The sequence below is a fragment of the Amborella trichopoda genome, chromosome 12, assembly GCF_054954075.1.
Source record: "Amborella trichopoda isolate Santa Cruz 75 chromosome 12, AtrichopodaSantaCruz75HAP2 v2.0, whole genome shotgun sequence".
In the NCBI taxonomy this organism is placed as follows: Eukaryota; Viridiplantae; Streptophyta; class Magnoliopsida; order Amborellales; family Amborellaceae; genus Amborella; species Amborella trichopoda.
In genome coordinates, this window is record NC_142347.1 from 5,729,380 (window position 1) to 5,748,535 (window position 19,156).

The 19,156-nt window shown below is 37.3% G+C and overlaps 1 protein-coding gene and 1 long non-coding RNA gene across 2 annotated transcripts; one reads left to right on the forward strand and one right to left on the reverse strand.

The window, feature by feature from the left end:
• Positions 1 to 9,414: 9,414 nt before the first annotated feature.
• On the reverse strand, positions 9,415 to 9,789 carry LOC148779396 (uncharacterized). Its single transcript, XM_088854199.1, has 2 exons — positions 9,591 to 9,789; positions 9,415 to 9,527 (listed from the first exon to the last, which is right to left on the reverse strand). The coding sequence occupies exons 1-2, from the start codon at positions 9,787 to 9,789 to the stop codon at positions 9,415 to 9,417; spliced, it is 312 nt and encodes a 103-aa protein (XP_088710325.1).
• Positions 9,790 to 15,109: 5,320 nt separating this feature from the next.
• LOC148779397 (uncharacterized) lies at positions 15,110 to 16,462 on the forward strand. The gene is made up of 2 exons (XR_016045189.1): positions 15,110 to 15,258; positions 16,269 to 16,462. It is a non-coding gene; the product is annotated as an uncharacterized LOC148779397 (long non-coding RNA).
• The last annotated feature ends 2,694 nt before the right edge of the window (positions 16,463 to 19,156 follow it).

The following is a 19,156-nucleotide window of genomic DNA, read 5'->3' on the forward strand; positions in this document are numbered from 1 at the left end:
AAAGCCTATCCTGAAATTGATATTTACTGAAATTGGCATTTCTTAGAATATGGTGTATATTGTTTGGATTGCATGTGGTAGAAACTAGGAAATGCAAATTCATTGTTTGGATTCCCTGGAATATCTTTTTCTTGAAAATGTAAATTTTAGATACTTTCTCTAAAAATTTTAGATACTCCCTCTCTAACTCTCAAGTTTGACATAGTTTCTGTCTTTAAAATTTTGAGATACTTTCTCTCTCTAAAACTTATACTTTGATATAGTTTCTCTCCATAAAAATTTGAGATAGTTTCTCTCTCTAAGAAATTTGAGTTAGTTTCTCTCTCTAAAATATGATATAGTTTCTCTCTCTAAAATTTTAAAGTACTTTCTCTATCTAAAACTTAAAATTTGATATAGTTTTCCTCTAAGAAATTTGAGGTACATTCTCACTCTAAAATCTAATGTAGTTACTTTCTATAAAATTTTAAAATACTTTCTCTCTCTAAAGTTAAATTTTGATATAGTTTCTCTCTAAAATTTTCAGATAGTTTCTCTTTAAGATTTTAATATACTTTCTCTCTCTAGAACTTAAAATTTGAGATAGTTTCTCTATTTAAAAATTTTGAAATAGTTTCTCTCTAAAAAATTATGTAATTTTTCAATCTTAAATTCGATATAGCTTCTCTCTCTAAAGTTTTATGATATTTTCTCTCTTTAAAACTTAAAATTTGATATAGTTTCTCTCTCTAAAATTTTTTAGACAGTTTATCTATCTAGAAGTTGATGTTGTTTGTATCTCTAAAATTTTAATAAGCTCTTTCTAAAACTTAAAATTTGAGATAGTTTTTCTCTCTAAAAGATTTGAAATATTTCTCTCTAAAAAATTTTTAGTTCCACTCTCTAAATTTTAATGTAGTTTCTCTCTCTAAAATTTTAAAATACTTTCTCTCTCTAAAACTTAAGATTTGAGACAGTTTTTCTTTTTGAAATTTTAAGATGCTCTCTAAAACTTTAAGTTTGAGATAGTTACTTTCTACAAAAATTTGAGATAGTTTCTCGCTTTAAAAAATTCATGTATTTTTCTCTTTAAAAAATTTCATGTACTTTCTCTCTCTATGTTTTTTTATAGTTTCACTCTCTAAAATTTTAATATCGGCATTTCTATAAAATGTTAATTCCATCTATTTTGGAGGAGTTGAGATTTCCAAAATTTAGGCTTAAAATGAGCATTTAAGAATCCCACAAAAACTCAATTGTTGGAAATATGGCCTATCAAGTCCTTTTATCTAGGGAATTTATTTTTTAATAATGGTGCAAAAGCTAATAGAACATATAAAATTATGAAAAATTAGTGAAGGGAGATTCACTAAGAGGACTTTCAAGGCAGCCTGTCACCAGATGGCTTAGTCTATATGTTTTGGTATGGAACCTTAAGTCTCTCGTATGATTTAAGGACAGATCTGAGTACGTTGTTTATCAATTTTATTTATTTATATATTGATTTTCATTATTGGGACTAATATCAATTCCAACATAAATGTCAATTTTAAGCAAACCAAGCACGATTGACCTAACCTTTATCAGGAAAAGTGACTTCTAGAAATCTGAATCTAAGGAACCAAACTGTTTCTCAGTATTGAAGAGAAAGAAGAGAGGGACCGGAGATGAGAAGCACAAGTGGCTGGACTGCAATGCACTGTACATAATACTCACTTTGTTCTTTACAGGGAAGTAGTATATTTCTTTCTCATGCATTGTACTAAGGGTGCGGTTTGTGTAGAGCCGAGGCTCTAAACAATTAAAGTAAAGTGCACCTTCAAATAGCGGTGAGAAATGTGATTTCAATACTGGAAATATATTATAGCCTTAAAATATATTTTCATATCTAATTATAAAATTTAAAATTTAAAAAATAGTGTAGATGGAGCGGATCTATGAAAACTTGAAAATCTCTAAAGTTGACGGTTCAAAAATGACGTACAAGATGCACTATTTCCAAAACTTGAAAACCATTTTTTTCTCATGTCCATGCATCTTGAGGTCAAGATGATCAATTTGAGGATATTTGGGCATCAAAACAACCTCTTCTAAGAAATTTTTTTTTTTGTGAGCTCTAATTTTATTGTTTAGAGCCTCAGCTCTATATAAACTGTTGGGAAAATATCTCCATATGCCCTATTTTTAGGTTTCATTTCACAATAGACCCGAGGTTTTAAAAGATATTCTGGGGCATAAAAATTGTAGATTTTATTTCTTCTAATCCCCTGAGCTAATTTAAACATGTTTTTTTTAGGCCAAACAAATCTAAAAAGACATGTATTTTCTAAAAGCCATCACCCTAAACTTCTAGAGAGAAATAAGGGCTTCATGGAGGTGAGAGGTTACCACGAGGAGAGAGAGAGAGGCATTTGGAGAAACACGGGAGGAGAGAGAGAGTGAGAGAAATACAGGAAAAGAGAGGAAAAGATAAGTTTGGGGTATATAAGTGTAGAGAGAGAAATGATTGGGTTTAGAAATAACATGTCTTTCTCATATTTGTTTAGGTTAACAAATGGGTTTAAAGTGGCCAAGGCGTTAGAAGATACTTTTTGAAACCTTAGGTTTATCAAGAAATAAAACCTAAAGGGATATGAAGATATTTTCCCTAAACTTTTTCCTTTGTACTAAACCTCATCCATGATGTAGCCATTCTTCTTATATCTCTTTTTCTTTTCTTCTTTTTAATTTTTTTTTTTTTTTTTTTTTTTTTTTTTTTTAACCGTAATTTCATTGAGAGAATGAGAAATTGCAAAGTAAGTTGCAAAAGAAAAAGCTAAGAAAGAGAAAAGGAATAAAATAAGATAGAATGATGGAGAGGAAACACGGGGGGAGAGAGAGTAGGAAGAAAATAAGATAGAAGGATAGAGAGAAAACAAGGGGGAAGAGAGAAAAAGGAAAGAAAAACTACAAAGATCTTAACTTAGCAAGAGTGTCAGCATCACTATTCCTCTCACTATTGATGTACTAGAAATGGACCTCCTTAGTGCATATTGTAATCTCATCCAAATCTATAGTCCATTTGGTTTGGTGTCTCGATCTCGCCTTCTGGATCTAGATGATCTGGCGGCACGTACCTCAGGTTTTTAGTGAACCCGGGGTTTGAGATTGCTCTCTTAGAACCTTGCTCAAAAGCAAGGGCAAGTATACCAACCAATTTTAGGTCGGTTCGGGACTTACTCCGGTTGGCACGCGTGGGCGCCCTCTTATATCATGAAGAAAGCCCCCCAACTGCTTTAGCTGGTTCGAAATCGCCTCCCTTTACCTGCAATCCTGTTGCTTTTTGCACAACACTTCTATGGTTAATTTGTAAGACAAGTGGGTCATGGAGACCCACCTTTACCCTTGTCTTAGGGCAACATACGTTCATGTGAGAGCATGATGAAACGTAAAGTTTTAGATAAAGATAGAAAAGATAAGAAAAACTCAGCAGAGAGGAGAAGCTAGCACAACATCCGGACAATTATAAACTCAGAGTCGTAGCAAGACAGGCATGGTCCTCAAGACTAGCACAGCGGCAATACTACTCAAAACCGAGACTGAGATGGCGATGCTAAGCTAGATCTACCCTCAGTCAAGTTAGAAGAGAAAAAGAGAAGAGAGAGAGACAACAGAGGGAGGAAGAATCCAGACGGCAATGGGCATCGTCGATGGTAGCGCGAGGAGGCAACATGTCCCTAGCAAACAGTGATGGCTCCTAACGAGGCGCACGGCAATAACTTCTCATAGGTCTCTCGGCGATTACTTCTGGTGGGGCGCACGACGATGGGCACATGGAAGTGCGGAAGAAGCCAGCACGCGGCGATGAGTATTGCCTCGACCCTCTGCAGACGGTGATGAGAATTGTTGTCTGCAATGGTTACGCGACAGGGTGAAGCCCCTGCAGGCGGTGAAAAGCTTCGTTACCCACGTCCTTCGTTGAGGCGCTTAGGATACTTCTGTAGATGGCAATGAGCAACATTGTCTGTAGGCCTCGCGAAGGAGATAGAATGACAGAGAAAGAGACGTGCGCATGGAACTGTCATCCCCATGTGTGACCTGTGAGGCTACTAGAGAGGCATGCACGACGCTGCCTCTGAGGAGAGCTCAGATGGGGAAGAAGAAAAAGAAAGAGAAGAAAAGAGAAAAGAGGACAGAGAGAAGAAAAGAAAAAGAAGAGAGAGAAGGCTTACCTCGAACCTAGGGGTACCAGTCAAAATTTTCTCTCACCTCACTCTCTCTCACAAGTGTGACACAACAATGGGAAGAAAGAGAAACTATATTCAGTAAAAACTCTCTCTTTTGCAAGGAGATGGATATTGTGTGGGTCTCTTTTCTTGCGTACAATGCTGGTACGTATATATAGAATTTGCCCCAAATATGGATAGATGATCAAAAGTAACCCTAATAGCTAGAAATTAAGATTAAAAGAAATTAAAAAATAAGGTGCAAAATGATAGATTTGCCCCTTCCTAACAATTCATAGAATTCCAGAACAGTTCCTGTGCTGCCCTAGGACTTGTGTGATCTTGCATTGGATGAATCAGGGTCGTTCTGATGCCCGGTTGATCGTAAAATGATTGTTTTCTTGTAAGGTTCGGCATGACGATCGATTTGATATCAACTTTGAGCCATGGATTGTGTTTGTAGTGTATGATCATGTGACTTGAAATTTGAATGGATCTTGAAACTTTGGATCGATAATATACTCATTTCTTGATGTTTTTTGGTGATTTCTTCTCTGAATTACACTAAGAATGTTGTTACGAATACGGGGCAACAAACGCAGCTCGATGAAATTTGTAGTTACTTCGTCGGCTTCGTGTGCAGAATCCAACCATTCATCATGTATGGGATTCGGGTCAAAGGTAGCCCGAGACCTCATGCACACGATGGAATTGATCTCGCGTCAATCGAGCTCACAGCGGCGTGATCTGGTCCCTCGAGCGAGGCATGACGCTGCTGAATTTCCTGTACTTTCTTCACGAATCAGCAACTTCTCTCTAGGTTTTCTTCGTGCTCAGGCGTCGTCACGGGGCGTGCCAAATATCAAATCGCTCGTCTTGACTAGAGGAACATGCTCACCAAATTTGAGCACGATCTGACTTGAGACGAGTGAGATATGAGCGTCTAAAGTCATTGGTCGTGACTGTCCCTTCCATGACATGGAGTTGCAGGGTGGCCGCATGGGAATAGCGTGCTACCCCTCATGTTTCACTCTTTTTCCTATAACTTCTTCCTGGAGTGTTTTCTTGGGCTAAAATTTGAGCTCTGGGAATTTTCAACCGTGCCTGATCTAACAGTAGTAGTCCCACATCAATTTGACACACCGAAAATGTAACTCTAGTTATAGGGGTTATTTCAAAGCGCTAGAGGCCGATTCTGCCGGAACTGCTTCTCAGTCTACACTACCTTAAATATGTTGGAATGTGACAAAACTTGGAAGGATACTTTTGAGAGACCTCATGAAGATTTTGGCTTATTTCAGGGCTATTCTGAGACTGCCGGAATTTCCACTGTTTGCTAGGCTTTATTGATGAAAATTACCTTCCAACACCATTCCCACATATGAAGAGGGGTGTGTAACCTTTGTGTTTTTGTTACTCAAATCAAAGATCCTATCATCACTGGCTTCACGATAAAAGGATCTTACGGCTAAGTTTCCAGGCTAGTGAATCAATTTGAGGAGGAAAGAAGCAAAAAGAGTTGAGCTTCTACAGCAAGGCAATGAATTGTTGTTCCGTGGCTTCATCAACCCTCCCTTCTAATCATCAGTCTAACCTTCCAAACACAGTTAAGACCCTAACCATCTACCATCTTAGAGATCAAAAGCCCATCGATAGACATCCAGAAATTAAATTATGAGGGGTAACTCACCGAACCATTTGCTAAACCAAAATTTGGTGCAAGATCCATTTCCAACCTTCATTCTACTATAAACAAGAAAAAGAGGTTGCACCAAGTTAATCCCTTTCCACATCATTGAGGCCGAATGATTGGTGTTGAGATTTTTAGGGAAAATATCAATCACATCAATCCCATATTTAGCAAAGATGACCTTCTGAAGGCCTGGGCGTAGTGATTGCTGGCTATGTGGCCTTTCAAGGCCTTAAAGCCAAGAATCTTTCGCTCAGTGGGACCTAGAGAGAGAAACTAAATTTGGGTGCTTGGCGCACTGGGGCCCAGATTCATATACCCCGAGTATTTGAGGCATTCAGAGTATGCGTTTTGAGAGTGTAAACTCTCAGGGAGGTGTGAGGGTCACCTCCCAATCAAGACCATATTGATTAGAATGCTTATAGTTGATGTGATAAGCTAGAGCTTGGAGAATCCAATCGAGAATAATCGACCCCGAGTATTTGATAAAGTATTCACCTTGTATGGAATGGTCGACTTATGAGATATGAGCATGTATCCTGACACGTGACCGTTCCATGGCATGTGAACCCATAGTCGTATAAGGAATCCACTCTTTTGTAATATTATCCGACATGAAAGAGCTAGTCTACATGTGCTTCGAGAGGACCCCTGTATTTGAGTAGGAACACGTCCCACAGGGGTGCACCAGTAATCTATTGAACCCCTAGTGATGTGAAGTTTTGGTTTAATGACTTTTATGTGACCAATTATATGTTCCAGCCATAGACTATAAAGTAAAAGTCCATTGGGTCAGCTTGAGGCACCGGTTGAACGTCATTCAGGTTAGCCCAATGGAAGACTCCAACTAGTGTTATAAGTCTAGAAATCTCATTACCTTTGACCCAAATTAATCTAAAATTAATGAGAAAATATTTTATACCAATAAAAAAATGTGTAATAATTTTTAAAAATCATTTGAAAAAGTTTTGGAAATTTTGGAGAATTTTTTAGAATTTTTAAAATACCAAAAATTGGTTTTTTGAAATTGTTTGGCCAAAATGAAGCTCAAAGATGAGCCATGGGGATGCCATGTGGGTCCCAAGTGGCCATAGGGATGCCACATGGCACCCCCATCCCCCCTTAGGTGCTGATGTCATGTTGACATCATGCCCATGCGTAGGAGGCATTGTTGTCTTTTGCCATTTGGTTATATTACGTTTATCTAAAACATTACGTTTTATAATGTTGTGACTTAAGTAAGTTATTTTATCATATGGTGTTTTGTTCACACATGTGGTTTATTTAGCATGTGTGAAATTATGGTATTTTTAGAATTAATTTGATTTAAATATTAATATCCACATATGATTTAAGACATGTGTGTGTATTTTATGTGGCACCACCTTATGGACTTGACCATGTGAAACTCTAATGTTGTTAAAATATTATTGGTGGTGTCATAAGATATTTTATTCACATGTGTGCATGTCTCATATTACCTTCATGTCTATGTCATTGTCTTTTATTGACTCTCACAAATTATTTAAAAACCATGGGCATAAGTGTAAACATGAATTTGAATTTAATGGGAAATAAAAGATGGAGCTAAGGGCTTTAAGGTAAAATAACTATAACCTAGGATTTAAGAAGTGAAGGGTGTCAAAAGCGCATCCATTGATCTTGGTAATAAGATATGGATGAGTGACTTGGATAAAAGCCTCTCATGTGCCATTGATCTAAGGCATCAAGGATCAAGATCAAATCCACTTTTATGATCTAAGTATAAAAGTAACTTATGGGATCAATTGTAAACCCTAATTTTGAGTTTCACTTCAAAGAGAAAGAGATCCCCGTTGACAAATATGTGACCACCATGGTCCTCTTGAGATCAACACCCCCAATTCTTGTGTTCTTCATTTTTTAACCTTGACTTGAAACCTTTTGATGGAGGAGTCCCACATATGTAAGATGAAGCCCATAATATTGCTTCACCAAGGTATTGATTTTTCTTCATACATTCAATTTCCTACCTCATTTTTATTATTGTAATTCTTAATTTACAATGACATTCTTTATCTTTTCGTCATGAAAACTTGATATTTGAATAGTATCATGGCAATAGTGTAGCCCATACACATAATATGTGTAAACTAGCTTGTTTATTTTATGATCTTGAGTAGTTTCACATTAATTTTCTTGATCTTATTAGAATATACAACTAATGAGAGATTTATTCCATCATATTTGATCATATGATATAATCTCTTCAAATCCTTTTTTAATGTTGAAAAGTTCGGTAGTTCCTTATAGACCACATGTTGTAGTTTCATAATAACTTCCTTATTTTGTGTAGTATCTCTCTCAAACTTTGAAGGTATCTTATACATATCTCTCTTATAATTTGATCCCTATTAAGTGAAATAAAAGTGATCATTTGTTTCCCATTAGATTGATCTCCCTGAGTTATTATTATCACATGTGTCTTAGATAATGGAAAAAATTAAGTCCTCAAAAGGCCCTTTCGTGGCTAGGGCACAAGCGGTTCGAACCATGGCTTCCTCCATGTACGTTTGCATGCTAATTTGATGTATTTACAATTATTGAGTGCTTTATGATTTATTAAATTGAGTATGCTCAGTGAACATTGAGATTGTTCTTTAATCTTATAGTATGAGCTTTAAGGATATGCATTATTATTTATGTGAATTGAAATCTTATTAGATTATTATGATCAAGTATATGTTGTGTATAAGATATTGTGATATATGATAAGGATGAAGAATGAAGATAAAATTATCAAGTAATTTTGATTTAATGAAGAATTTTGGATGCAAATCATATAATATATCGTAGAGATGTACATTGTGAGTATTTGGACATTGTATTGAGTTTAATTGTATTTTTTTTAGTAAAGGATTTGTAAAGGACGTATTAGGGTTGAACTTTTATTATTTAAATATGTATTTTGTAGGCTGAAATATATGTATTATAGTTTTGTATTGAGATATTCATGCATTTAATCCCTTAAGTTTTAATACAAGAGAAAATTTTTTAAAAAAATGTGTTTCTAGCCCATTGGTCTTATACCACCCACCATCAGTGAAACACTCCACTATTTCGTTAGTAAGGCATCATTCATGTGCATGATCCTGTGAATGCCTAAACCTCCCTCATTCCTAAGTCTACAAACTTTCTCCCAATAAAATACATTATACTTTTTTTTGGCATGGTTGTCCCACTTCACATGAAATTTCTCATTAGATGTTCTAGCTTCTTGATCACTGCAAATGGTGCCTTGAACATGGGCAAAAAACAAACAGGAGTTTTGGCTGGAGTGGAGTTAATGAGAGTGGTTTTACATCCAAAAGAGAGACATCTACTCTTCCATCTTTCAAGCTTCTATTCGAATCATTCCACTATGGGATCCCAAACTGATAGAAGAAGTCTACCATCAATCAAAGGAACACCAAGGTACTTAGAGGGAAGCTCTTTTGTTTCGCAGCCTAACCATGCTACCCAACTTTCCAATTCTATAGTGTCACAATTAATACCAATGAGTTATGATTTATGCAGATTGACTTTCACTCTAGAGATGAGCTCATAGCACTGAAGAAAAAGCGACAAATTCTGCAGGTGATTCAAGGAAGCCAAAGTGCGAAGAAATGTGTCATCTGCATGTTACAAATGAGTAAGAGGTTATTCACAGCTATGAATCCTAAGACCATCAAACAAACCAGCTCTTAAAGCAGAAGACATCATGAAGCTAAAGGACTCCCCTAGCAAAGTATAAAGGAAATGCAATAAAGGATCCCCATGTCGAAGACCCCTAAATGCCTGGAAATACCCACAAGCTTTGCCATTGATAGGAGCTGAGAAATGAGTAGAAGATAAGCAACCATTTATCCACTTTCTCCAGATAACTCCAAAACCCATGTGTCTAAGAATGTGATCCAAGAAATCTCATTCACCTCTATCATAAGCATTTTAAAAGACAATTTTACACAATATTCCTTTGGTACCCTCAATTCTGGTAGAATAGATAACTTCTTGAGCGACAAGAATACTTTCAACGATTTGTCGCCCTTCAACAAAAACTGATTGGGGTCCTTGAATCACCGAGGAGTTAACTTTCTTAAGTCTATTGGCTAATACACTTATAAGAATATTATAGTACAAAGTCAGAGGACTAAATAGGTTTGATGTCTTGAAGGACTTCCAAATTCTGTTTTTTAGGGATGAGTGCAATGAAGGTAGAATTAAGAGCTTTATTAATTATTCCATCTGCATGAATCTCAGTAAAGCATTGGAACAAATCATCTTTCACAATTTCCCAAAATTCATAAAAGAATGCCACCTGAAAACCATCAGGATCAAGAGTTTTGTCTCTAGGGAGTGAGAAAACTACTTCTTTAATTTCCTCAATAGATAATGACATCTCAAGGTTTTCACTGCGAAGTCTCTTAAAAGGCAATCAATCCAAAGAAAACGAAAGTTTGGGCTGAGATGTGCAAGCTTGTATAAATAATTCTACAATAGCATTCTCCTTATCTTCTCTATTAACATTATTTACCACATATAATTCAATTCCTTTGATGTTATTCGATCTCCTTCTGTAATTGGCAAATGCATGAAAATACTTTGCATTATTGTCTCCCTCTTTGATCCATTTAGATCTAGATCTCTGGCACCAAAAAATTTCTTGACATCTCAATTGCTCCTGCAAGGAAGCTTTCAAAGTCCCTTTTTTATTTTTATCTTCTACATACATGCCCCCATTCATTTGTTCCTTATGATTAAAATCACTAATTTGATTCTCTAGAATGGAGACTTTATCATTGATTGATCCAATTTCTTGTGTCCCCAATCTTTTAATTAATGCTTAAGAATTTGCAGCTTAAGAACAAGGATATGTCATCCCCAACCTTGAACAATTGAATTCTGCCACACCAAAAGAACCTCATATCTAATGAAAGAATTTTCTAACCACATCAAGTCAAAGTGAAATAGTGATTGCCCAAACGCACCACCCACCAAATCCAATAAGATAGGCACATGATCTGAGGTCGTATGGGGTAATGCCTTCACATAAGCTTTCGAAAGCATAGAATCCCATAGATTATTGATTAAAATCCTATCTATTCTCGACATTTGAGGATGTGTGGCCGAATTTTTGGACCAGGTATGGAAAGTTCCATTGATATTGAGATCCAAAAACCCATTAGAGATAATGAAATTATTAAAGTTTGCCATTTCAGGCAAAATTCTTATTCCCCCAAACATTCCGAGGGGTATCAAAATCGCCTGCACCACGCCAAGGCATATTGCTAGTCGAAATCAAACGAGATAAATCCAAAAAGAAATCAATTTTTTCATTCACAACATTGGGTCCATATATATTGTTCAAAATCCATGGGCACGAAGACCCTAAAGCCAAAAAGGTGACCAAAAGGCACCTAAAAGAAGAAAAAACATGAGAACCCTGAACAACAATGGGATCCCCAACAACCAGCAACCCTCTTCTCTATCACTCTAACAGGTGAACATAGAAAATATCATCCTCGTCCTCGAGGAATAATAGGAACTCTCTCTCTCCCTCTCTCTCTCTCTCTCTCTCTCTCTCTCTAGAAACTCCAATGACCAAACTCTCTCCATGGTATGAGCTATTTTTCTCTAATGTTAATTGGAACTCTTGCCTCAAAGGTAAGACTTCTATCTCTTTCTCTCTCTTGGAATGGTACGAATTCCTCACTCTCTTTCGATGAATTGTCCCACCCTCATATAAATGGGTTGGAGATGTGGTGGTAGCACCCCATACCCTAATCACTACGTTGTAATTTTCATTCTCACTGACACCACCTTACTGATACTTTCAAAAAGACTAAATCCTAAACTATTAGAAAAAACGAGTAGAGCATGTCTTCCCCACTGAATAACAAATTTGCACAGAAACTTGAAATCCATTTTTTTTTCATGTCCATACATCTTGATGTCGAGATGATCAAGTTGATGATATTTGGGCCAGGCAGCCCGACCCTAAAAGAGTAGGGCCGGGCTAGGGCCAGTGCCGGCCCAACACCGTTTATTTCTTATACTTTTTAATTTTCTTCACTTATCTTTGGCTTGACCCAATCCACGGGGAAAAGAGCTAAGTAAAGGACTAGGGTGGCCCGGCCTGATGCCAACCTTATTTACATGAACAACTATGTAGGACTACATGGTCCAATTTTGGCCAGCTTTAAGCATAGGTTCTTCTTCTTCGCATTTTTTTATCTAGTTTTGCCCAAGTTCAATGCTGCAAATATCAAACTGCAAATTATTTTTTATTTTTAAAAATTTTAGGATATCAGACAAATAGCGGTTCGATATTGAAAACATTGAACTGCCCTAATGTTTATATAGGCTATGATTGGTGAGTTCCAGACATTGGAATGCTATGTACTTATAATTTTAGATACCTCTAACATCAGATCGCTCCGTATATGATTTTTTTAATACATTGAACAATCTGATTTCTCCAACATCTGCTCCGTACATTGGATTCTTTTACGTATGCGTGGTCAAATGCCTCTAGCATTAGATGACCCAAAGTCAAGAATTTGGACCACCGCAATCATCCATATGAGTTTGTGTTGGAATATTTTCACTATTGTTTCATTTTATGTTTATTATCTTCTCAGTTACAGAATATAGGAAAGAAGTGTTTCTAAAATCGCCGATCCAGATTAGAATCGCTCGATCGAGATCTGAAATTGTCAAGACCGGTTCAATCGAAAATCGTCAAGACTAGTTCGATTATTTACATATATCGGGGACTAGTAGGTTCCCCCCTCAACCTGGCCTGTTCAGTTGACAGATTAGACTTCTTGAATATATCTCTTGGTTCTTGAGATATATATAACATCTATAAGAAGTTTCATATTTAGCATAGAGTCATCATCTTATATATATGGGATGAAAGATGAAAGTCTATATGTGTGCCCTATCTTGGTCACTATATGGGAAATGTGGCTTCCTCTAAAGAGAGAGGCAGGGCCTCCGCTGTATCATAGGCATGACCTCTCATTAGAGAGAAGAAAGCATCCCCTTAGAGAGAAGAGAGCTTCCTATAGAGAGAAACACTACGATGTACTTCATATAGATTGAAAGGCTGTTTTTTGGAGAAAACCGGTTCCCATGAAGGTTTTGGGTGGTTTCTCCTTTTAGTTAGAGGAAGTCTCAGTTATTCTCAAGGGTTTCTTCCTGGACAATGATTTAGTTGTGAAATAGTATTAAGTCACATAATTGGAAATAGAATGAGAACAAGGTTCTGCTTTTCCATTGAGAGAAGGTCAACATATATACAACGTACATATTAGAATTACTATTATAATTAAAGAGCTAAAATTGGGTTATACATTAATGTCTAATATTGCTATGAACAGATTCTTGAGATTGCGGCTACAAGTATGGTATATTGCTATGAACAGATTCCTAAGATTGAGGCCACAAGTATGATTAGAGTCCCCCTCAAGTTGGAGTGTGTAGGTTGCAAATGCCCAACTCGGATTTTAGAAATTGAAAGGAATCTTCATGGGTCGAATCGATCCTTGTTGTAGCTTCTTACAGACGACATGGCAGTCGATTTCTATGTGCTTGGTGCGCTCATGGAAATTGGGGTTTGCAGCAATGTGTAGCGCTGCTTGGTTGTCACAGTAAAGTGGTGTGGGAGTGGATAGATGGATGCCAAGATCATGTAGTAATGAAGATAACCAAGTAAGCTTGCATGTTGTGACAGCCATGGCACGATATTCAACTTCGACTGAAGATCGGGAAATAGTGGATTGTTTTTTTGTCTTCCAAGAGATGGGACTAGACCCGAGGAGTATGCAATAGCCTGTGGTGGAGTGGCGTATCATAGAACAACTTGTCCAGTCAAAGTCACAGTAAGCACGAAGGCAAAGAGAGTTCTGGGAGGAGAAAAAAAGGCCTTAACCCCGAGTAGCCTTTAAATAACGGAGCAACCGGTAAGTGACATCAAGGTGAAGTTTGTGCGGTTGGTGCATAAATTGACTGAGAATGTTGACAGTATGCACAATGTCTGGTCGAGTAATAGTGATGTAAATGAGGCGCCCAACCAGACGCTGGTATAGAGAAGGATCCAGAAGAAGATCACTTATTGTATCAGAGAGTTTCAAATTTTGTTCCATTAGGAGGTCCTTACAACCATATATGCCAAAATCCATGAGGATGTCTAGAGTATATTTGCGTTGACAAAGATAACGACCATGCTGCAAACGAGCGACCTCAATACCGAGAAAATATTTCAGGGGACCTAGGTCCTTGATATGAAACCGTTGATGAAGAAGTTGTTGAACAGCTTGAATCAAGGATGCATTAGAACCAGTGATGCAATATCATCCATATAAACAATAATGAAAACCGAACCTGCTTGCCACTGGAGAAAAACAATCAATGATCAGCTTGTGAGTGTGAGAAACCGAAGTCAATGAGAGCATTCGAAAATTTGGAAAACCAATTTCATGAGGCTTGTTTGAGACCGTATAAGGATTTTTGTAGCTGGCAAACCAAGTTCTCCCCCTTTCGACGATATCTAGGAGGGGGGACATGTAAACTTCTTCATCAAGGTCTAGTTGATGTAAAGGCTAGTCATGGGTTGTGGCGACAATGCCTTCAACTTGTGTGTAGCCTTTGGCAACAAGACGCGCCTTGTAGCGCTCAATTGTACCATCAAAATTCCTTTTGATTTTATAGACCCATTTGCAACTAATGGTTTTCTTGCCATGTGGTAATGGAACTAGGGACCAAGTTTTGTTGTTGGAGAGAGCAACAATTTTAGCTTGCATAGCATCGCTCCATTCCTGAACTTTCATAGCTTCGACAAAAGTGACAGGTTCTTGAATTATAGCTAAAGATGTGAGAAAAGGTAAGTGTGATGGATTAAACTTACTGTAAGATAAAAAATGTTAAAGAGGGTGGTTTTGTAACAATCCTAAACTTTCAAAAAAATAAATAAATAAATAAATAAACTTTTACTACATGATGATTCGTTTGAACATGATGGTGTTTAGGGACCATCACTACTTTTCAAAGCTTTTCGTTTAAAAGCTTTGTGTTTCCTTGCTCTTGCCACGTCCACTAAAGGACGTGGGCTTTAGGTGTTTAAAGCGTAAACTAACGCTCACACCTGTAACGTAATAAAAGCTTGAGGTATTTAAAGCGTAAACTAACGCTCACACCTGTAACGCAATAAAAGAATAAAATAATATGTTAGTAGAATTTAAATTCAGAGAGGTGAAGACTCCTACCTTAGAAAACTTTTGAGATTTTTTCTCTGGTCGAAACACAGTGAACTCCTCTCTCGAGCCGAATTTTTATCGGAAGCTCCCTCTCAAATATTTGTGAGTAAGTGACATCATCTTCCTGAAAAATAATCTGTTTAATAAAAATTGTGATATTTTATCTATGTTAGAAATTTTGAATGCTGTAAATTATGACAAACAAATTTATTTATTTTTCTTGTCTATTGTTAGAAATAAATGTGATATTCTGCTTTTAGTAAAATTGTGATATTTCTTTCTACTATTTTGAATATTTAGACATTGTAAAATTCATGTGCAAATGACTGCCTTATTATTTAAAAATTGACATTTTTGCAATTGATTATAGTATTGTTGTGAAATGTTTATTTGTGGATTGATATCCCATAAATTGTGATAATTCCGTATTCTTGAATTTCTATAAGAGTTTTTCTATACATATTAAATTGGCAATTATGCTAGAATGCCTTTACAAACTGCTACCTTTCTAAATTTGAGCCCAAAATATTTGATTGGTTATTTTTTAAATGTTATAGAGAGTGACTGTTATTAATGGTTTAAGTGAAATTCATATTAATGATTTCAATGATATGTTGAGTACATGATATTGCTGATTTCGAATGTTTAAAGAGATTTAGAAATAATTTAAGTATGCAAGTGGACTCATCTGGTTCGCCGGTTAGGTATAAGTGGACCTATCTGGGACGCCGGTAGGGATTAAGTGGACTCATCCGGTACGTCGTTGAGGTATAAGTGGACCTGCAGGGATTAAGTGGACCTATCTGGGACGCCGATAGGGATTAAGTAGACCCATGAAGACGCTGATGGGGTATATAGGTGACCTACTTGGGACGCCAGTAGAGTATTTTGTGAAATCTTTTGAATTATGCACTGCCGTTAAAAGTGTTATAAGCATTTCAATTACTTGGATTATACTTAATTATGCATTTATTGAAAGTGAAACTGTTGATGCATTTCTGTTAATAGATCTCATTTTGGAAAATATTGATATCTTTCAATCATGATTATTTTTAGGATTATGATGATCACTTACTGAGTAGCCAAACTCATCAAACTATGATAAACATTTTTCAGGATAACTGCGGTTTCATTTGAGTGCTCGTCAGGATCAACTTTGGGAAGATATTGAAGCTGTGCTTAAACTTCCTTTTGTTACTTTTTAAAAATTCGCCATTGTAAATTTGTCCTAAAAAGAGATGTATATATATGTTTTGACTGATACATCTCAGGAATATCAGTATTGTAAATTCTTGGGGTGTGACAGGTTTGTACCTAAGCCAGCAGTCGAATAGGGAGATTGAGACTGGGCAATGGAGTAGTAGTAGTCTTGAAAGTAAGTGGGCTGCTTCCAAGTACGGGTGAAATGACGAAGGGGAGGGTGATTCTAGGGAGAGGGTGATGGGGCAGCGGTAGCATGGGTCTGATCCTAGTTGGTTGGCATGTGGTGAGGTGGTGGTTGTGTGGAAGAGATGTGGGGGTCCTCATGGTCAACGGGTGGTAGGGGAAGAACAGGGAATTATTGGTGAGTGAAGGGAGAAATGTATAGGGAAAGATGTGTTTGTGAAACATTACATCCCGAGTGACATAGATTTTCTTGGTGGGAATGTCAAAAATTTTGAAACCTTTCTAGCCATGGGAGTATCCGATAAATATGCCGAGTGAAGCACGTTTGTCAAATTTATGTTGGATGGATGCATTGCGACCAAAACATAAGCATCCAAAAACCCTTAAATGAGAGAAACAAGGTGGATTTTGAAAAATAATTTCATGCAGGGTTTTACCATGAAGTAAAGGTGTGGGCAAGAGGTTGATTAGGTATGCGGCAGTCAATACACATTCACCCCAAAAATCTAAAGGTAAGTGAGCTTGAAAATGAAGTGCGCGAGCAATATTAAGGAGGTGACGGCGTTTACGCTCCACAACGCCATTTTGTTGTTGAGTGTCAACACAACTTGATTGTGGAACTATAGTGAGCTAAAAAAATCAAGATTGGATTTATTAAAGAATTCAATGACATCATCGGATCTAATTTGCCGAATGTGAGTGTTAAATTGAGTATTAACTATAGCAACAAAAATATGAAATAAGTCTAGGAACTTCAGATTTATGCCGCATTAAAAAAATTCATGTACTACGAGAGAAGTCATCAACCATAGTTAAAAAATAACGAGCACCAGATAAAGATAATTTCTGATAAGGTCCCCAAACATCCATATGGAGTAATTCAAAACAGGAGTTGGAAAAAATATGACAAGTACTAAACGGCAACCGAGACTGTTTTGCAAGAGGACAAACAATACAAGTGCATTTATTTGAGCTAGGGCCTTCAAATTTGAGGATAACGAAAGGTCGGGATGCTAATGCCAAAGGTCAAAATGAGATCCATGAGTTGCAGTGGAAGCAAAAGGTGAAGAGTACTCCAAGAAATAAATACCACCACGTTTGTTACCCGTTGCAATGATTGTCTTCGTCCACAGGTCTTGAAATACATAAGAGTTAGAAAAAAAAACGTGACAGAATAATGTGAATTGTCGGTGAATTTGCTGATGGAAAGCAAGTTGAAGTGAAAAGAAGGAACATGCAAGACGTTATTGAGTGTAAGGCCAGGGAAAAGCGTCATTGTTCCGATGTGTGCGACAAGGGCATGAAGACTATTATGGAGTTGAATAGAAGATGAAGGAGTGGGTGTGGTGTACGCGAAAAATAGTGACAATTCAGAAATCGTGTGATCAGTGGCACCTGAGTCTATAATCCAATTAGGTGAGGAATAAGAAGTGACTAGACAAATGGGTGTACCTGCCATGTTTGCCAAAGGGTGAATATTACCGGATGGGATCAATGAAAGCAGTTGTTGCCATTTGTTAGCCATGAGTTGTGGTGCAGGAAAAGGTTGTTGAGCAAAATTGTTGATGTTGGTGACAACAATTGCTTGATGATGGTTCCTGATGTTCACTGGCTTCGGACGTCCAGCATTGGATGAGGGTGAGTTGCCACGAGATGTCCACCATGGTGCGTATCCAATGTTTTTGTAGAAAAGTGAAACTGAATGGCCATCCGTATTGCAGGTGTTGCAGTGATATTTCAGTTTGTTGCTAGAGTCAGAGCGAATAGATTGCGTAGAAGAAAAGTGTTGAGTTGCCATGACGGCTTGTTTAGGCGGTTGAGAGAGAAAATCAGTCAAGGACTGATGTCTTTCCTCTTGGAGTAGCAAGGAATATGCCCTGTTGACAGAGGGCAAAGGATCCATACGGAGTATTTGACTCCAAACTGATGAGTAGGAATCATTCAAGCCTTGCAAAAAATCCATGAGTTGATCCGAGTCCTGCACATCTGTGAAAGTTTTCATGGCACCACAAGGGCAAGCAGGAGGTGTGTGATAAGAGGAGAGTTCATCCCAAAAACTCTTGAGGGTAGAGTAGTATGTAGAGATAGAGTCAGTGCCTTGTGGATGATCTGAAATTGCACACTGTATCTCAAAGATATGCGATGCATTTTTTTGAGAAAATCAATCGCGGAGGTCAATCCAAACGGCATGGCATTGTCGATCTTGAGAGCGTTGTTGGTTATGGAGGGAATGATTGAATGAATCAACCATGATTGTTGCATCGAATCCAAAGATCCAGTTGAGGGGAATCGGATGCGGGTTTTGGAATGGAACCATCTATGAATCCGAGTTTGTTCTTGGCTTCAAGGAACATGGTAAATGCATGGCTCCAAGTGGGATAATTATCGCCAGTGAGAAGCTAGGAGACGAGAGAATTATCGAGTTGATCAGAAGTGTGTACAAAATGTGGAGATGATTGATCCAAAATAGATGGTGTTGAGTTTGGAGCGACGGTGGACGGGGGCCTATCAGTGGCCATTGTTGTTGATGGAAGGGTCCAGAAACGTATTTAGGCTGATACCATATTAAGTCGCATAATTGGGAATAGAATGAGAACAGGGTTCTACTTTTCCATTGA

What these genes read in the sequence shown, in the direction of transcription:
- LOC148779396 (XM_088854199.1), bottom strand. Translation starts at nt 9,789, where the DNA reads ATGGGTTTTGGAGTTATCTGGAGAAAGTGGATAAATGGTTGCTTATCT. An exon ending in GTCTTCTGCTTTAAGAGCTG is followed by an intron (nt 9,528 to 9,590) that starts GTTTGTTTGATG and finishes TGTAACATGCAG; the next exon opens with ATGACACATTTCTTCGCACT.